The sequence below is a fragment of the Garra rufa genome, chromosome 20 (genome assembly GCF_049309525.1).
Source record: "Garra rufa chromosome 20, GarRuf1.0, whole genome shotgun sequence".
In the NCBI taxonomy this organism is placed as follows: domain Eukaryota; kingdom Metazoa; phylum Chordata; class Actinopteri; order Cypriniformes; family Cyprinidae; genus Garra; species Garra rufa.
The window spans coordinates 10,361,710-10,382,144 of NC_133380.1; the positions used below are offsets into that span (position 1 = coordinate 10,361,710).

Sequence of the window (20,435 nt, forward strand, 5' to 3'; positions counted from 1 at the left end):
CTGGAACCCTAGTCATAATCATGAGATACAAGTCACGATTCTGAAATAAAAAGTTGAAATTATTACAAAAAGTCTAAATTTCCATGACCTTCCCAAATATTTTCCAAAAAATCCTGGAAGTTTGCCAAATTTCTTTGAGCTTTTCTAAAAATTTTTGTAATTTTCTGAAATTACAGGATAAAAGTCATAATTATGAAATTTTGAAAAATATCTATTATGAAATGCATATCATAAGTCATAATTATGAGAAAAAAATGATAAATTATGAGATTAAAAAAAACTATTAAAATAAAATAATTACAAAGTCAAAATGATTGGATTAAAAAGTCATAATTATGACATAAAAAGATGAAATGTTGAGATAAGAAGTCATAATATATGATTATATAATAGATATTGCATACAGAACTCATTCAAATACAATAAATGGCATTCTCGGCTGTTTGGGTGTTAGATACTAACATACTGTACTTGATAAATTATGTCCCATAAGGATTGGATAAAGAACACATTTTTCCTCCTTAAATATAGCACAATTCTGTATTATTCATCATGGTTAACACCCCTAGTAGGTGTGAACTAAAAGTAGAGCATACAAACTTGGAGTTATTTCCCTGGCCCTACTTTAAAAGTCTGATTTTCATTTTGACACTGGTGTAGTTTCTACTATGTTGACATTTGAAATCCCAGTTGTGCATTATTTTATCAGAAACGTCTTTCATCTGAAGCTCAACAATGACCTCAATCACTTGGGGGACCAATCTGCCCTGAATCTGGATCACAAAATGAGAACTTTTCTGTTTTGAAGACTAAATGCACTACAGATCTCATCTGAGATCTCATCTGTCTTATTCAAACAGCCCAGTAATGCTGTAGGCCAAAGCTATTAGTCATTAATTGCTGGCAGGTGTTTGGATCTATCGACAAGATGTGTCTGCTGCATCTGCCTTTGGGATGCAGTGAAGATCAATGCAACTATACAAATGTAAGAAGCTGGAGGGAAGGACACAGTTTTGTGAGAGTGATATAGTTTACAGAAAGGGATTTGACAGAAATGTGGTTAAAAGTTCTGCAGGCTTTTAACAAGATTTTGTGATCTTGATCCACATTTTGTGGTCCTGTATCCACGTATTTTTTAGCATTTCTGTGTATTTGAACCCTTTCCAACAATGACTGTATGATTATAAGATCCATCTTTTCACACTGAGCACAACGGAGGGACTCAGCAATATGCAACTATTACAGAAGGTTCAAATGCTCACTGATGCTCCGGAAGGAAAAACAAGGCATTAAGAGTTTTGGAAAGTCCAAAACTTTTGGTACTGAAAGATCAGGGTAAATTGCACTTATTTTGCACTTATGTTGGTATCTTTTGTAGCTTCTGAAGGGCAGACTAAATGAAAAAAAAAAAAAAAGATATTTTGGCAAAATGAGAAAAATGTACACATCTTCATTCTGTTCAAAAGTTTACATCCCCAGCTCTTAATGCATCGTTTTTTCTTCCTGGAGCATCAGTGAGTGTTTGAACCTTTTGTAATAGTTGCATGTGAGTCTCTCAGTTGTCCTCAGTGTGAAAAGATGGATCTCAAAATCGTACAGTCATATATTGGAAAGGGCTCAAATACACCAAAATGCTGAAAAACCAAAGAATTTGTGGGACCTGAAGGATATTTCTGAGGAACAGCGGGCAGTTTAACTGTTCAGGACAAACAAGAGACTGTATTTTATGTGAAATATCTTATCTTGGTGAGTACTAAATAAAAAACAACATTCATTTTGAATGATCCCTTTTAATAATTAAAATTTAGCAGATTCCGCAAGGTGTTGAGTTCAACTGTAAATTTAACAAAATAATAATACTAATATAATGCTGATAAACTATTTTCCAAAAAATCTTAATATGTTTATATGTTCTGAAAATAAAACAATATAAAGATTAAATAAAAAGATCATTTGTAATTAAATTGAATATTAATATTATATATAATACAGCAAACTGAGTGGACATTAGTAGCTTGTGGCAAAGTATCACTCGTGTGTTGTTAATTGGCAAGTCTTTCCTCTGTTGCCATTAACTTTTTGACCTGTTGACTTAATGATCTGATGAATCTCCTTAATGATCTGTCAGTCTGTCATGTTCTTTTCAGTCCTTTTACAATGATGGCAGTTATATCCCATGCGAAGTCAGAAGGCATTTCTGGCTCCTCATTTTGAAATTCACACATGCACTTGATCTCTGACCTTGCCCAACCCTGTCTTTGGGTTTGCAAGACACCTTCTGGGAATGACACATGATTTCAGGCACATGAAGTAATTCATGCACACTACAATGAACACACGCAGGATGATATGCAGGGCCAGCGGGGGCGAAGGTGTGTGTTGCTTATGATCTCCGCTGGGAAATGGGGCAGGCTTCTGTGACCTCTTGACCCAGGAGTGTGAGGATCCCCGTCGGTCATTCAGGACCATAAGAGTACAATTACACAGGATGAGATGAAAAGAGAACGGATGGGTTGAGATCACTCTGGAACGCCCATTCCAATGCATTAGGTCATAATTACTGCCGTTAACTAAGTACAAATCTATAAATGCCTTGAAATGTTTGGGATTCAGCACAATTGCTAAAACTCTCATGAGAATCTGTCATTGACTGAGACCATTGCAGTCATACCTTTTTTATATCCTTATAAAATATGTATTTTTTCCATATAGTACTGCATCATGTCTTAAAAGGATTTATGGAGGACTACTCATGAGCAGACTCATTAAAATTAAATCTATCTATCTAGTTTTAAAAGTTACATTTTAATTGTAACTTTTTTTCACTATGTGTCATCAATCGGCCATATTGATGGCACTAAATGTAAACAATGCCTCTGAACCAAATAAAACTCGCATATTTAGCGTATTATTGCTGCTGAAAATGTTCAATTATTGCCATATTTTGGGCTGTACTAATCGGTTGGACCAGAAAAAAACATTTGGCGTACTAAAGACTGCCAAAAGGTATAACAAATCAAGCAGAAGAGTGCAAAAAACTGCCTGAGGAACAAAAGGCGTTTGTGGTTGGCCAAACCAGGATTTCCAGGGCAAGAATCTTCAACACATTTGTGTTTGTTTTCATCATTTCCAGTCAGGTAGGTGAAAAATTAGGCTAATATCTTAATTACTATTGCTCGTTTGTATTTTTTTTTTACCACCTATTAACTTTAGTTTGTCAAATATTATGCCCTTTCCTGCTTACTAATATGATTTAGCAGCTTCCGCACGTTTTTTCAGTAGTTTAGACAGCATAAATTAGCAGAACAATATATTCAGTAGTACATTAACCATGCAATCCATGCTGTTGTGTACATCTGAGTATCACCAATATGGCCTTGCATCCGACCAAACCGTGACATAAGTGCAAACCCTCTATTGCTCAGTTTGAACAACATTCTTGCAACTGCCCTTTACTACTTCTACATCTTTCAATGGCAGAAATAGTATGTTAGTATGCCGAAATTGACCATACTGTGCAGATTTGAACAGCTTGTGCTTATATTATATTCAAATGAAACCAAATAAAGACTCAAGTACTTATTTTTTACACAGTTGTTAGACCTTATTCTAAGTCTTAACCTCTAAAAGATATAACAACTGAATCTCAGATGCATATACTCTCTATTTTCAGTGCAAACTATACACTGTAATGTTTGTTTTCCTCTCCACAGTAACTGACTGTAAAGCGCTCAGTCTAGTCTTGTGCACAGGAATCTACAACAAGCCCCGCATGCACGACGTTGGCCTGGCAACCGTGGCAGCGTCGCTAAATGACAGTTAAAACACTTCAGAGGAAAATTAACACGAAATACTTACGATATACATTTGTCTTACAAATCGAAGTCTTCAAAAACTCTTTGCTGTTTGCTAGTGAGGTACGTGTTTAGGCTTTTGTTAGTGAGGTAACGTTAACAGTGACTGCCTGCTGTGATTTGGAGTGATGCAAATTGTGCTTTTAACGAATTTTCGACCGTAATAACATACTTTTAGTAGCACTGCTTGCGTTTCAGAAGAGAGTGCGTGGAATAATCGATTGTTGCTTAACGTTAGTTCATGAAATTGATTTGCTTTTGTGTAACTTTAGCTTCTTTTCTGGCGTTTTATGTATAAGCGATTATGGACAAAAAACAGCCAGGAAAAAATATCCCTTCTGATTTCGGGATGTTTCGTCCTCACCGTCCAGTCATAACAAGCGATGGCCAAAAAGACGAACCTCCCCAGCTGGATGCCACCTCGTCTTTTATTGGTAGACAGGGCATTCATCGGCAACAGGTGAACCACGCTTTACTTTTCCTTAATAAGTTGTGTCCATTGTGTGTGTGTGTGTGTGTGTGTGTGTGTGTGTGTGTGTGTGTACCTGGTATTCATCACGTTGTGGGGACCAAATGTCCCCACAAGATAGGAATACCAGTAAATTTGGACCTTGTGGGGACATTTATCAGGTCCCCATGAGGAAACAGACTTATAAATCATGCACAATGAGTTTTTTTGAGGAAGTAAAAGTTTGCACAATCTCCTGTGAGGGCTAGGTTTAGGTGTAGGGTAGGTGTAGGACGATAGAAAATACGGTTTGTACAGTATGAAAACCATTACGCCTATGGAATGTCCCCATAAAACATGTAAACCTGTGTGTGTGTGTGTGTGTGTGTGTGTGTGTGTGTGTGTGTGTGTGTGTGTGTGTGTGTGTGTATGCGTGTTTTTCCCAATTTAGTTTTTCTTTGAATGTTTTTTCTGGATTCTGTTTGAATTCAATAAAGCATATCTGATCAATTGAATTCCTAATTACTTATAGAAAATATTAGAATAAAATGTAACAAAAATAGGGCCCTAAGAAATTATTATTACCATTTTTTTACATTCAAAAAAACATAAAACATTGATAAACAAAGCATTGAATTTATTTACTTATGTATTATTGTCAAATAACCTGTTGCACATGAAGTTATGAACATTGTTAAGCAGCATAAATTTTTATGGACAAAAAAGGCAGAAAACCATCCATTTGGATCTGAGAGGATTCATCGTCTTCCTCCAAGTTTGTCAAGAGGACGGCACAGGGATGAACTGCCTCCATTGAGTGCTGCCTCGTCTGTTGTTAGTAAACCAGACATAAGTCAGCAACAGGTAAATCACTCTTTCTCTTCTTCTACTGATTCTTTCTAACATTTTATTTTCTCTTTTAGGGCCCTATGAAATCCTTTTTTTTTTTTTTTACAAAATTATTTTTTGTTATTCTGAATTATTCTGAAAATAATTTTATCAGCAAAAATATGTATAATCAATTGAATCCCTATAGAAAAATTATTATATTAAATAGTATAATAAAATGTTTAAAAATGAGGCCCTATGAAATTAGTTCAATTTATTTAGCTAAATTCCTTTGTATTTTTTTTCTTATTTCTCTTCTCTTCTCTTTTCTGAATTTTAGCACCATTACTCCAGTTACATTTAAGAAATCATTCTAATATTCTGATTTGCTGCTGAAAAAAACATTTATTATTATTATTATTATGTTGAAAATGGCTAAGTTGAATTTTTTCAGGTTTCTTAATAAATAGAAAATTCAGAAGAACAGAATTGATCTGAAATTTTTTGTAACAATATAAATGTTTTTATCAGCATCATTTTTCAATTTAAACCATCGTTGCAAAATAAAAGTATTAATCACTATAATTTAAATAAATAAATAAATAAAAATTATACTGACTCCAAGCCTTTGAATGCTATAGTGTATAATGTTATAAAAGCTTTTTATGTCAGATAAATGCCGATCTTTGGATCTTTCTATTCATCAAAAAACCCTGAAAAAATTTACTTAACCTTTTTAAAAATTAATAATAACAATAAAAAATGTTTCTTGGACAGCAAATCATCCTATTAGAGTGATTTCTGATGGATCATGTGACACTGGAGACTGGAGTAATGATGCTGAAAATATAAATTTGATCACAGGAATAAATAACATTTTAAATTATATTCAAATAGAAATCAGTTATTTTAAATAGTAAAAATATTTCAGAATTGTACCATTTTTTGCTGCAATTTGGATCAAATAAATGCAGGCATGTGTGCATACAAAATAAAGTGTTGCACATGAAGTTCTGCGTGTTATACAGTAAATTATTTTTTATGGACGAAAAAACAGTCAGAAATCCATCCATCTGCATCTAAGATGACTTATCCTAGAGGACGTCGCAGAGACAAATTGCCTCCTTTGACCTGCATATTCTCAGATCTTGTGAGTAAACCAGGCACAAGCCTATAAACCACTATTTCTGTTTTTATTTCCTCACTTAGGGCCCTATAAAATAAATACTTTTTTCCCCCCCAAAATTCAATCATATTAGTTTTTTTAACCGTCTTCTTTGTATTTTTCTGAATTCTATTGGAATTAAATTCTGTGTAATTATTTTTAAATAAATATTTTTTGTATTCTGTTTTAACACACATTATCACAAACATAACAAAAATGTTAATTAATTAATTCGTCAAATAAAATGTTGAATACAATATTTTGCACATTATACATTAAATTCCAATTTTTATGACTGAATTCATTCACGCACATGTAAACATAAAAGTATACTCACTTTGCTTTGTAAAATATGATTACCAAAACTAATACTTCTGTTTTTAGTCATATATGGAAGACCCAGTGAGCACAAGTTTACTGTGCCAGGCAGGATTCAAGTCCAAATCCTACAAAAGTAAGAAATCAAATACAATCAAGTCAAAAGACAAATGTTAAAACTAGTTTATACTAATTATTTTTTCTTTGTTTTTTTACTAGAATCTATGTTGAGAATGCTTCCTGTCCCGCCTAGTGCTGTGGAGGAGCAAAGGCATGAACTCCAACATGAGACAGACTTCCATCCTGGAAGTTACTGTCCAAAAGTTCAGATGCCTTATGCTTGCCCTCAAGGACATGTGCCCCGTAAGATAGAGACTGAGAGGTGAGCAGTTCAGATGAACATTTTAAAACAGTGCTTCTCAACTGGTGGGTTACAATCCAAAAATGAGCCTCAGGTCTGTTTTGCTATAAGCAAATTAGATGCCAGCATGGACAGGTTACTGGACATGCTTTATCATCCTAAAAAAACATGAATAAATGTTTTTCTAAGTTGTAAATGAAGTATGCATGGATATGTGTATGTTTGTATGTTTTAATTCCCAGACGAAGGAGGGAGTATCAGAAGTTGGATATCAGTAATCTTTTGGCAGAGCGAGGCATTGACTCCAACCGGCTGATGCACAAAAACGAGACGAGTCAACCAGTTTCAAACTACCTGTCTCTGGAGGTCATGCATGTTGCTTGTATACTGATTTCATGAAATATTCATATTATAAAATGTCCCATTTAGCCTTTTCCCCTCTTGTTGGTGTCAGTGCATAGTCAAGCCCGGAATTATTTATACCCCTGGCAAATTCTGACTTAAAGTACTTTTATTCAACCAGCAAGTTTTTTTTTGACCAGAAATGCCACAGGTTTCTCCCAAAAGATAATAAGACGATGTACAAGAGACATCATTATGGAAAAAATATTACTCATCTTTTATTTACATTTGAACAAAAAGTGGCATGTCCAAAATTATTCATACCCTTCTCAATAATCAATAGAAAAGCCTTTATTGGCTATTACAGCAATCAAATGCTTCCTATGATTGCTGACCAGCTTTTTGCATGTCTCTTGGTATTTTTGCCCATTCATCTTTAGCAATGAGCTCCAACTCTTTCAGGTTGGTGGGTCTCCTTGCCATCACCCTGATCTTTAGCTCCCTCCACAGATTCTTAATTGGATTTAACTCAGGACTGCGAAACGTCTTGTATTTTTTAATAATACTTTGCACTGTAGCCACTGGAACTTCAAAACATTTAGATATGGTCTTATAGCCCTTTCCCGACTTGTGAGCAGCCGCAATGCGCAGCCGCAGGTTCTCAGTGAGCTCCTTTGTCTTAACCATGACTGTCCACAAACCAACAGCAGAGAGCTTTTGTCTTTCACCTGTTGAGTTGATTAAAACAGCTGTTCCCAATGAATCAGGGTAATTAGGATGCTTTAGAACAGCTTGGACTATTTGGCATGGTATAGAACTTTGGATTTTCCCATAGACTGTGACAGTTTGCAAAGGGAATGAATAATTTTGGGCATGCCACTTTTTGTTCAAATGTAAATAAAAGCTGAGAAATATTTTTTCCACAATGATGCCTCTTGTACATCGTCTTATTATCTTTTGGGAGAAGTCTGTGTCATTTCTGGGCAAAAAAAAAAAAAAAAAATAGCTGGTTGAATAAAAGTAACTTTAAGTCAGAATTTAACAGGGGTATGAATAATTTCGGACTTGGCTGTAGATGCGTCTGTTTAAAATCTTTCACCTTTTCTGTTTCATTAACTGCATAATTGTGTGTTGTGTACAAGTGGCTCATTTTATATTCATTAACTTGCTTTGTGTAACACCAGATATTCGACAATGAGGACTTTGACTGCCGTACTCCAGAGGAATGGCTGGCTTTAGGTTATGAGCAAGGCTCTGTCGACCGCAAACCCATTCCTGCCAAAGCCCTGTTGCCGACAAAAAACAGCATCCCACCTGGTACAGTGCTTTCGGAACCCTCTGGAAATACCTGACATATTGTAGTCGAATGGATCCCATCAATTGTCTTGTAGCTCCTTCTGAAAATAAATTCATCTTATAGCCCATCCAGTGGGAGCCATATGAGCACATGTGGGAAAAATCAAATGTCTGTTCTTCATGTGTTTGTCATGTAGTGGATCCAAAGAGCCTAGCTTTGGAGTATTCTTGGCAGTTGGTAGGGGTGCTACAATACAGCCAGGAGAAGAAGGAGTACTTGGTGCATAAAGCAGACTGTAATGGATGGGTTCGAAATTCTGATGGAAAACCTATTCTGAATGGAGGACAGAGCGAAGGCAAGTTCAATAGCCATTCATAAACCTTGGTTATTTTAAGCACTTCATGAAACAGTCTGAAGAGCACGTTTTCTCCCAATTTTGACAAATTTCCTTGACAAATTTCCAAAATTGTGACATTGTCACAGATTAGGTTTATCCCATAAGAGAAAGCAAGTAAATAAAAAATTGAAATGCCTACTAAATTGACTTTTTATCATATAAATAGCATCAAACCTAATAGACATCAACTTCAAATCACAAAACTTAAGTTTTGATTTCATAGAGTGTTTAACTCAAACCAAAATTTATTCAAACACCCTTAAACTGTCTCACATTATCACAGTTTATTTACTGTAGTTTAGAAAATGGTAATAAAGTATGACATTAATCAAGAGTTAATCTGTTAGAACAAATTCATTGTGATAATCACAAATGAATTACCGTCAAACCAAAAGTTATTCAGAATTAAAAATTCTCACATTATCACAATTTATTTGCTATAGTTTAGAAAATGGTGATAAAATATGACAAGAACTCAAGAGTTAAACTGTGTCAGAACAAATTAATCTTGATAATGCCACATAACATTGATAGAAAGTTATGTAACAAAACATGGTCAAGTCAAAGTGTCAGATCAAATTTTTGGTCCCAAATTTTCATCAGTTTTACTGGTAGTCCACTGTATGACGAATTTTTGGGTATAATATGTCACAGTTTACTTTATTTTGCTATCCTTACTTACATAAATTAACTATAGTGTCCTGCACCCATCAAAGATATCAAAAATTATATCTGGTGTCTGAATAATTTTGACTGGTTTGACTGTATTGGACTTTTTCTATTTCATTATGTTTCTTTTCTTTCCCAAGGGGCTTTGTCATTGCAAGAAGGGCAATACTGGGTTCCCAGGATCAGGCTGCTGTTTTGTGCAGAGGACCCACATGTCTTTGCTCACAGAGTCCAGTTTGCCCAGGACTTGAGACAGTACACTGAGGCCATAATCTTGTACCATCTTTCCATTGACTGTATGCCAGTCTGGAGTGGCACCCCCACCCTTGACCCCACGAGTTTAGGACGCATCACAAATTATGCAGTCTCCACACCAGGCCTCCATTTTAAACAGTGAGAAAAATTCAAATTATAATAGGAACAAATTTTACATTTCATAAATTAAAATGAGTTAAAAATTAAAATGATTAAAAATTATAATTTAAAATATATTACAACAGAAAACTGGTTTTAAATTGTAAGAATATTTCAGAATATTACTGTTTTACTGTTTGATCATAAGATATTTAATAAGATATTTCACATAAAAGACATTTACAAATAGTCCACAAGAGAAAATAATAGTTGAATTTATAAAAAATGACCTTGTTCAAAAATTTACATACACTTGATTCTAAATACTGTGTTTTTACCTAAATGATCCACCGCTTTTTTTGTTTTGTCTGTTTGTTTAGTGATAGTTGTTCATGAGTCCCTTGTTTGTCCTAAACAGTTAAACTGCCCCCTGTTCTTCAGAAAAATCCTTCAGGTCCCACAAATTCTTTGTTTTCAGCATTTTAGTGTATTTGAACCCTTTCCATGATGACTGTACGATTTTGAGATCCATCTTTTCATACTGAGGACAACTGAGGGACTGTATGCATACTATGCAATATAAAAATAATATGCAACTATTACAGAAGGTTCAAACACTCACTGATGCTCCAGAAGGAAAAACTTCTTGTATTTGATGAATAGGGTAAATTTAGCTTATTGGTCTTCTAGGAAACATGTAAGTATCTTATGTAACTTCTGAAAGGCAGTACCAAATGAAAAAAAAAAAGATTTTTAAGTAAAATAAGAAAAATATATACATCTTCATTCTGTTCAAAAGTTTACACCCCTGGCTCTTAATGCATCAGTGAGTGTTTGAACCTTCTGTAATAGTTGCATATGAGTCCCTCAGTTGTGCTCAGTGTGAAAAGATCTTAAAATCATACAGTCATTGTTGGAAAGGGTTCAAATACATTGTTTTCAGTGGCCGGTGAATGGGAGTACTAGGGGCATAAATTTGACCGCATCAAAATCGATATTTTTACAACACTAAGAAGGCTCGACACACCATGAAACTTTGCTCGAAGTATCTCCTGGGTCTCTACACATGAACTCGAGCATTGAGAACATTGTTTGTGTACACAGAGTTTACTAAAAAGAAATGGAAATATGCTTTAGGAGCTATCCATCCTCCCATTCGGAGATCGACACTTCTTGACTGGCAAGACGGCCGTGAGCGGAAACTCAAACAGTGAAAGTGAGTTGTTCAAAACCTTTCTTTTTAGTAAACTCTGTGTACACAAACAATGTTCTCAATGCTCGAGTTCATGTGTAGAGACCCAGGCGATACTTCGAGCAAAGTTTCATGGTGTGTCGAGCCTTCTTAGTGTTGTAAAAATATCGATTTTGATGCGGTGAAATTTATGCCCCTAGTACTCCCATTCTCCGGCCATTGAAAACAAAACTAAATCACGGTCAATCTCAAAAACGGCTTGTTTGACGTAATTATGCTTTTAGATATATGTTTGTCTCGTTTACAGTAAAAAAAAACAGCCCAGGTTGCATTTTGGCAATAGTTATCCTTTAAGGATCAAGTGTATGTAAACTTTTGAACAGGGTCATTTTTATAAATTCAACTATTATTTTCTCTTGTGGACTGAATATCTTATTAAGGTCAGTACTAAATAAAAAACATGCATTTTGCCTCTTCAATAATTAACATTTTGCAGATTCTGCAAGGTGTATGTAAACTTTTGACTTCAACTATGAATATCTAGGGGTTTCACATAAAATGTGATTTCTGTGCATCTGCAGGCAATAAATTGCCTCTTAAAAATAAGTTAATTTCAGGCACTGGTCTACGGTACTGTAAAAATATATATATGAATTCCATTGTGCCCAAGTATGATCATTAAGGCATTAAATAAATCATCAAGACTTTCCTGTAAAAATCATCTGCACTTTGCATTAACACCAGATGTGCCATTCCAGAACACACAGCATTCAATTATGTAAACAGTTACTGATGTCTGCAGCACAGAATTACCACAGCTAACATTAGTATGTTTTTCAATAAACACGTGTGTCTATACAGTCTACAGGAGTGTGTGAAGGACCTGGAGGAAGAGCTTCATTTGGAGTATGTTCGCACTATGAACCGGATGGTTTTTGATAAGGTGGTACAGGAAAGCCCTGAAGAGTTCCCCCACATCACGCTTCCTCAAAAAGAACCTGAGAAAGTTCCTGAGAAAGGTAGAGAGACAGACATCAAAAGAAAAGAGACTTTCAGGCTGTCCGGGATTTAATGTTGATTTATTTTATGAGCCCACCCACAACTTGCTGTCTCCTTTCCCCCTAGGCCTTGTGTCAGTCCCTGACTATCCTTTTGAGAAGAACCGTGCCGCTTTTGTCTTTAATACTCTGCTCACGAAGCCTGGGGTGATCACTCTGCTGTCCATAGTGAGAGAAGAGTGCAACAGGGTGGCAAATATGAGCCTGTTCCATGACAGCTTCTCAAAGTCACTAAGCTTGGAAGAGTTTGAGTTGGAACAGTCTCAGAAACATGGACAGGTATATAAATTGTTGCACACAAACACACACACATACAAATGTTCCACTGTGTCATTACATACTCTCTGTTTTCCTTCAGGTCCAGTTGTTTCTACAAGAGTCATGGCTGAACACTTTATGTACTGGGATTTTCTCTAGTCTGCATGGAAGTCGTGACTGGTACAATCTCTCTGTGTCCAACTGGCATGTTTACAGCATGTCTAAACTGTGTCATCTGATGGCGCTGATACGCAGCATTCAGCAGGACTCACTCAGGTTCCTGGTGCAAGACTCTCTGGTCAGCTTAGCCGAATTATTGCTCGATGCTTGCCACAATGTCCTACACTGCCCCGAAGATCTGACCTGGGGCAATGATCTCATAAACAGCCCATACAAGTATATGAATTCTCATTATCCTTATCTGATTATGGTTGAAATTTATTTTCTTTAAATGATGAACTCTAAATCAGTGGTTCGTAATTAGGGGGTCAGGGCCCACTAGAGGGTTTAGGCAAACTTGCAAGTCTTAATTAATTATTTTAATTACATTAACTTATATTAATGTACTGTTTTTTAAAGGGATAGTTTATCCAAAAATAAAAATTATCCCATGATTTACTTACCCTTAAGCCATCTTAGATGTATTTGACTTTCTACTTTCAGATTTGTAAAGAAAAATGTCTGAGAATTCCTATATAAGTCAAATTAAACTGGTTGTCCTTTTCTATAAACAAAACCTTACAAAAACGTATTCTCACTGGAGTTTATGCTTTGCCTACATGCTAAATCATCAGCTGGAATGTCACTCTCTCATGAACGTGTGTATTACAGTTCACTGAAGCTAGAGATTATGGTTTATGAAGTTTTAAATATGGATATTTTTCTTACACAAATGCATCAATTTAATCAGAAGGCCTTTATTAACCTCCTGGAGCCGTGTGGAGTATTTTTATGATGGATGGACGCACTTTTTTGGGCTTCAAAATCTCAGCAGCCATTCACTGCCATTTTAAACTCTTTTAACTCTGACTGTATTCATCTGAGAGAAGAAAGTCAAATAAACTTAGGATGGCTTGAGAGTGAGGAAATCATAGGGTAATTTAAATTTTTGGGTGAACTATCAGCTTACAGTCAAAATTTGAGAAATAAGATCTAAATAAGATCAACTGAGTGTTATTTTTTACACTATATGTAACATATTCAACATTGTTTTGCACAGGCCAAAAAAGAAACCCATTTTCTCAGTGGATTTGGTGCTTGATCAGACTGGCGTTGGTTACAGCACTCCTCTAGAGAGCTTTGAAACCTCCGTTATCAACTTTTTTGATAAAGGAATCCTGTCCACACACAACATACCTCAGCTAGACAAGGTTCCCTATCTTATTTCTTGTAATTAACTTTCATGAAGAGCTTTCACTAAATCAATGCCCATAAATTATTTTAAAAATAAAGATGACTAAATGATTAAAAAAGTGCTTTGTTCTGTTTTGGTTTCTTCCCGTTCTCTCAGCGTGTATTGAAGAACCTGCTTATCGTTGGAAATGTGTTAGAGTCAGTGGGCTTGTGGGAACCTGAAGTCAAGAATCTGAGGGAGAGCATCAGCATGGCCCTCAAACAGGCCATCATACCTCTCAAAGCCTACGCCCGTGAATATGAATGCCACCTTGAGCTCCACAACTCAGATATCAACACTTTTCTAGAGTAAATCTTTGTTGTTCTACTTTTTTATGAAATGAGAGACAAGTGTACACTGTAATACCCTACAGAGCAAGGATTGTTCTTATATTTTTTGTGTCTCGAAGGTTGCACAGTCAGGAGAACCAGACCATTCAGGAAGTGAAGCAGGAATTTCTGGAACACCTGCGAGAGATGGAACTTTTAAATCAGTCCATCCCTTTTTCCATCATTATTGGTCCCTTTGAGGTCAGCGTGGAGGCTGTTCGGCAAAGCCTGGTGGAGAAACGCAAAGCCCTCGCCAATGCAGTGCTGGACCGACTCGCACTGAGGTTACGTCAACAGATGCAGGATGTGAGTCAGTGTTCATTTAGACTAGAAGCATTTTCATAAATTTGCTTTTATATAATATTGTGTTTGTCTTTTTAGGCATGTAAGGAGTGTAAAGCCATCAGCACAAAGCTGTCTGAGAAACCCAGCTGCATTGAGGAGCTCATAGAGCAGAGAGAATGGATGAAACTACTACCTGAGCAACTCAAAGCACACGAAGTACAGTCACTGTTTTATTATTGCAAAACATGTTAGATTGCCACTTCCCTGTTTTTATTTTTTTGCCTTAATTATGATAGGATAGTGGAAGAGAAAGGGAAAGGAATTGGGAAAGGTACTTGAGCCAGCATTCAAACTCTACATATCATATACATTACTATCAGTGCCGACTTCACTTTTATATTAATCACAGTCTGAACTAAATTACTGTATATTATTTATCTATGATTTCTCAAGAAAAAATAGACAAAAAAAAAAACATAGGCTTAAATGGAGGCACTCAAGCCCAGAGACCAGAATATAATTGGGTTCTTGGAGGTAGGTCTGTTGTAACAAGGTCTGATCTAACAATCACTGAACGCAGAACACCCAACCAATGACGTAGTTAGATAATCACTAAAAATCATCAAGAATGTCATAGCAACTGGATAGAAAAAAAATTCACCTTTGCCTGGGTAGTGGCAGAAAATGGTGCCACCATGTGGCATATAAGAGCACATATACTACCTATTGGCCACGTCTTACTAATTTAGATAGTAGGTACTTTAAAGGGATAGTTTACCCAGAAATTAAAATTCCATAATTAATTACTCACCCTCGTGTTGGTCCAAACCCATAAGACCTTTGTTTCTCTTTGGAAAACAAATTAAGATATTTTTTGATGAAATCTGACAGCTTTCTGACCCTTGCAAAGCAACTACCATGTTCAAGGCCCAGAAATGTAGTAAAGACATCATTAAAATAGTCCATGTGACATCAATGGTTTAAACCTAATGCTTTTTATTTCTGTGTAATTTTGCTATGGTAGTTAATGCTTTACTTCCTTCATTGCCGTTCTATCAGCATCTGTTGCTTCTAGTCCCTAGTATTTTATTAGTAAGTCTCATTGCATTGTTGCATTTAATTCTGAATGACTTTTTTTCTTCCTCTGCTAATTGCCTCCTGCAGGAGTGTTTATCCAAAGCAATGTCTGATTATGATCTAATAGATGAATTCTTCTACACTCTCTCCGATGAGGATGTCAATGAGAAGTGAGTTCATCATTGCCTCGCTATTGAATTAAACACAGTTGCGTTTGACTGCTAATCTAAAATCAGCCTTTCTACACATCTGGGTTGAGATCTGAGTTAGTAAACCTTTTCTTCGGTAGCTGAGCTCTTAAATACTAAATGTTGTGTAGGTGGACAGCAATGGCTTGGCCCTGCATGATCCTGAACCAGGTGGAGAAAGTGAATGCCCAGCATGCTGAAGATGAAGAACGATTCCATAAGGTCCAGCTTGTCGACCAAAACAGCTTCCTGGATCTTCTAAACTTCCTGCAGGTCAGACTCACTGATGCATTTGTTTTTTAGCAAAATATGTTTTGCCTTGAATAGATGGTCACTCTGGGTATTGCAATTAAATCACCTCTGTTGATTTTCAGATGACTGTGGCTGGATTATCTGGTTACACAAACCTTGCACGAGCACATGAGGTGGCAAATGAGGTGCGGAGAGTGAGCAAGCAGCTTAAAGAGTGTCAGGAAATGGCACAGCTTTACAACAACCGTGAACGACTCTTTGGCAAACCAGTCTCTAATGTAGGTTAACTCCACTTTCAAATTTCCATTTTCAAAACTACAGTTAAAACTAAAGTGAATAATAAAATAACACTTATTAATTCAAAGATATCTGATATGGTTTTGATTTTATGGTTGTGGTGTAGTACACCGAGCTACAAAAGATGAACAGAGAGTTTCAGCCATTTTATGACCTGTGGAAGACAACATCTGATTGGCTGCGTTGGCATGAAAGCTGGCTCAATGACCCGCTGTCATCCATTAACCCTGAACAATTGGAGTGTAATGTCAATGATGCTTACAAGACTATGCACCAGTGTGTCAAACAATTTAAAGACATTCCTGGTAAGTAGGAAACAATGTTAGAGGACACAAACAAATAATGTATGTTTTTGCCACAGCTGTGTCATACCAAGCACCAAGACATACATTTTCCTGTTCACAATAAGTGAATAAATGCAACAAGAGGAGGAAAATATATGTTTTTAGACATATAATGTGTTTTTATCATTGGCTCTATTCAGCCTGTCAAGAAGTTGCATCTGAAATCCGGACTAAGATTGAAGATTTCCGGCCATTCATTCCTCTGATCCGGGGCCTGAGGAATCCTGGCATGCGTAACCGCCACTGGGAACTTCTTTCTGAACGTGTTAACATGAATATAAAGTCTACTGCCAACCTTACCTTTTCCCTTTGTCTGGAGCTGGGCCTACAAAGTCATGTGGAGGAAATCACCCAAGTGGCTCAGGAGGCTGGAAAAGAATATGCTATTGAGCAAGTGAGTGAAATAGTGGTCCCACGGAGTTGTTTTTCAGATGTGTTTTGTATTTATGAGGCACAGAACACTGTGTCATCCATTTATGCCAAAAATTTTAAGAGTTTTAAACAGCTTTGTATTGTTACAATGTAATGTATGAAAATGAGCAATGTATACTCTTTCTCCATGTTACCTGCACCCAGATATCCTCATTTATTTGACAGAAAAAGCCGACCAGATAATTCAAAACTGACATTTTGCATCATCTAGTGGATTTTTAACAGCTCCAGGGCTTTTGTTAAAAATACTGACTGTATTTCCACATTTTTTGTCATTTTTTTGCGTTTCAACTGCATAGACAGTCAAGTTTTATTACAAGCTCATCTTGTCAGTAGTGAATTACTCCTTTAAATTTAATCAAAACATATTTAAAAAATCAAGTAGAATCAATTTTTAATTAGAAATTAAAATACATTATAGGATCATTTGCTGAAGCTCATTTAGCCCTGAAGTAGTGTGCTACACCCCAAGGACCACTAAGGCCAGTGATGGAGCTGCACCATGGGCCCCACTGCATTTCAAAGCTAGGGGCATCTGTACAGTTGTGGCTGTTGTGTGCTTTAAAATTCTGGCTACTTGAGGTCAAGGCATTGTCTCTAGAGGCACTAAAAAACGCAAGACTCAGGCTCGATTGTGAGTGAAATTTTCTTAATTGGACCTAATTGGAACTGAACCAGTGGAGAACGAATGTCAATAATTATCAAAAAAGTCTAACTCTCGACTCACCTTAGCAAAGGGATGCCAAAAAAGTAGCATGCGAAAGTAGTAAAATGCCAATAACTCCTGAACGGAATGAGATTTCTTCACCAAACTCAGAACACTTATGTATGTTACGAGCGCGGTCTCTGTGGCTCCCTCCGTTCCCAGCCAGCGGGAACCCTCACCTGAATATTGACTCAGTTTCCCACAATTCCGTACCTGGGACTGTGCACTTCCGGTTCCGGGTCACCCGGTTCACTTCCTTTCTGTTCCCTTTATCAGCGTGCCACGCTGGTACTCTCATTGCGAAGTTTTGATGGTTTTCCTCCCAATCCTGAGCGTTTTCTATCGGACTGATTACACGTTGCCAACTGGACTGTTTATGTGGTTTCTGATCCTCTGCTGCCTGCCTTCGTTTGACCCACGCTATCCATACGGACTATTGCTTTGCTCTGCCGCCGGCCTCGACCCCTTTGCATGGACTCTGACTACCCGATTGGATTTGTCTATACCACACCAGTTTGCCAGTATTGACCAACGCCTGTATAACCTGTCTGATATATTAAATCTGTTGCAAATGGATCCGATGTCTCAAGATTCCTCTGTTGACACGTCACAGAAAACTTCGCCACCCACGGATCCAGCGACAGTTTCCCAGATCGCATCGGAGATGTCTACACAAGCTTCGATGTTGTATCACCACCAGCAGCAGCTGGATCACCTGAGTTCTCTGACCACACAACTGGTCCAGGCGATTCAGTCTCTACGGGCTGCTGCAACACCCGCTCCACCGCCAGCGCCGATCACACCACCTGCACCCGCCGCGGGAAATCAGGCCGCCATTGCCAGCCCCCGACTTGCATTCCCTGAGAAGTTTGATGGGACTGCTTCAAAGTGTAAGGGCTTTTTGCTTCAATGTACTCTGTTTGTGAATCAGCAGCCGAACTTGTATGCTACTGATGAGAGCAAAATTGCATTTGTTTGCTCTCTTCTCACGGGAAGAGCGCTGGAGTGGGCCACGGCTGTCTGGGATCTGGGCCAGGCTACTTACCCCACGTTTGCCACGTTTCTTCAAAGCTTCAAGGAGGTATTTCAACCCACTCCAGAGAGCGGTGATGCGGGGGAGAGAATTCTGGCATTGCGTCAAGGCCGACGCTCCGCAGCGGATTACGCTTTGGATTTTCGCACCCTGGCAGCTCAGAGCGGATGGAATGATGGTCCCCTCAAGCTTCATTATCGTAAGGGACTAAATTCTGATCTCCAAGTGGAATTGGCTTGCCGTGATGAAGGTTTGACATTCCCTCAGTACATTGATCTTTCCATTCGGGTGGATAATATTATGCGGACTCGCAAGCCAGTTCGGAATTTCCCTCCCATGGCTCTTCCTCAGACTACACAATCCTCAGCTTCAGCAGCTCCCGAACCCATGCAACTTGGAGGTACCAGAATCACCACCGAGGAGAGAGAACGTAGGATGCGTAACCATCTGTGTCTGTACTGTGGTATGACGGGACACATTCGAGCCACCTGTCCTACCAGACCACCACGTCCACCTACCTCGGTGAGTTCTAACAGACTTTGTGTGAACCGCTGTGTGATACCTGTTATGCTAAAATCTGGGGAAAGATTCATAAGGACTACCGCATTCATTGACTCTGGGGCAGCGGGAAACTTCATGGATGAGGACTTTGTGAGAACTAATCAGCTGTCTCTCTTGTCTTGTGCTTCTCCTGTGGCAGTGGCCGCCCTCGACGGGAGACCACTAGGTTCTGGACTCGTCAACCACACTACTGAGGATCTAACTCTCCAACTAGAACCCGGTCATCAGGAAAAAATTCGCTTCTTCATTATCACATCACCTCAGACACCACTCATCTTGGGTTTTCCATGGCTGGAGCGCCACGAACCAACCATCTCCTGGACTAAGGGGGTCATCACACAGTGGTCACCATACTGTCACCAGCACTGCCTTGCACCCACTATTCAGTCTTCATCCAGTTCCATCACGGCATCATCAAGCAACACTATCCCTGTGGAGTACCAGGATCTGCTTGAGGCCTTCAGTGCCATCAAAGCCACTGTTTTACCTCCCCATCGACCAGGAGACTGTGCCATTGATCTTGTCCCAGGAGCTGTTATTCCACGAGGCCGTATCTTCCCTCTCTCACAGCCTGAGTCCGAAGCTATGGTGCAGTACATTCAGGAGGAACTCGCTAAGGGATTTATCCAGCCTTCCACATCACCAGCCTCAGCAGGATTCTTCTTCGTCAAAAAGAAGGAGGGAGGTCTACGACCATGCATTGATTACCGTGCACTCAATGAGGTGACTGTGAAATACCGATACCCCTTACCACTTGTTCCTCCAGCCCTGGAACAGCTTCGATCCGCCAGATTCTACACCAAGCTGGATCTCCGCTCAGCGTACAACTTAATCCGTATTCGAGAGGGAGATGAGTGGAAAACGGCTTTCTCTACTACATCAGGTCACTATGAATACCGGGTCATGCCCTTCGGCCTGTCCAACTGTCCATCGTACTTTCAGGCCTTCATCAATGAGGTGTTCAGGGACATGCTCAACCGATGGGTGATTGTATACA

At 38.0% G+C, this 20,435-nt stretch overlaps 1 protein-coding gene across 1 annotated transcript in view; it reads left to right on the top strand.

The window, feature by feature from the left end:
- The first annotated feature begins 4,158 nt into the window (after positions 1-4,158).
- The window catches only part of dnah1 (dynein, axonemal, heavy chain 1), a 56,343-nt gene continuing 40,066 nt past the window's right edge, over positions 4,159-20,435 (top strand). Inside the window, exons 1-19 of the mRNA XM_073826387.1 lie at positions 4,159-4,314; positions 6,680-6,749; positions 6,833-6,995; positions 7,217-7,340; positions 8,501-8,633; positions 8,810-8,980; positions 9,838-10,072; positions 12,087-12,244; positions 12,351-12,562; positions 12,642-12,937; positions 13,761-13,911; positions 14,052-14,242; positions 14,344-14,569; positions 14,645-14,764; positions 15,713-15,795; positions 15,945-16,086; positions 16,188-16,343; positions 16,469-16,667; positions 16,847-17,100. Coding sequence (XP_073682488.1) covers positions 4,159-4,314; positions 6,680-6,749; positions 6,833-6,995; positions 7,217-7,340; positions 8,501-8,633; positions 8,810-8,980; positions 9,838-10,072; positions 12,087-12,244; positions 12,351-12,562; positions 12,642-12,937; positions 13,761-13,911; positions 14,052-14,242; positions 14,344-14,569; positions 14,645-14,764; positions 15,713-15,795; positions 15,945-16,086; positions 16,188-16,343; positions 16,469-16,667; positions 16,847-17,100 — 3,240 coding nt within the window. The remainder of the gene's footprint in view (positions 4,315-6,679; positions 6,750-6,832; positions 6,996-7,216; positions 7,341-8,500; positions 8,634-8,809; positions 8,981-9,837; positions 10,073-12,086; positions 12,245-12,350; positions 12,563-12,641; positions 12,938-13,760; positions 13,912-14,051; positions 14,243-14,343; positions 14,570-14,644; positions 14,765-15,712; positions 15,796-15,944; positions 16,087-16,187; positions 16,344-16,468; positions 16,668-16,846; positions 17,101-20,435) is intronic.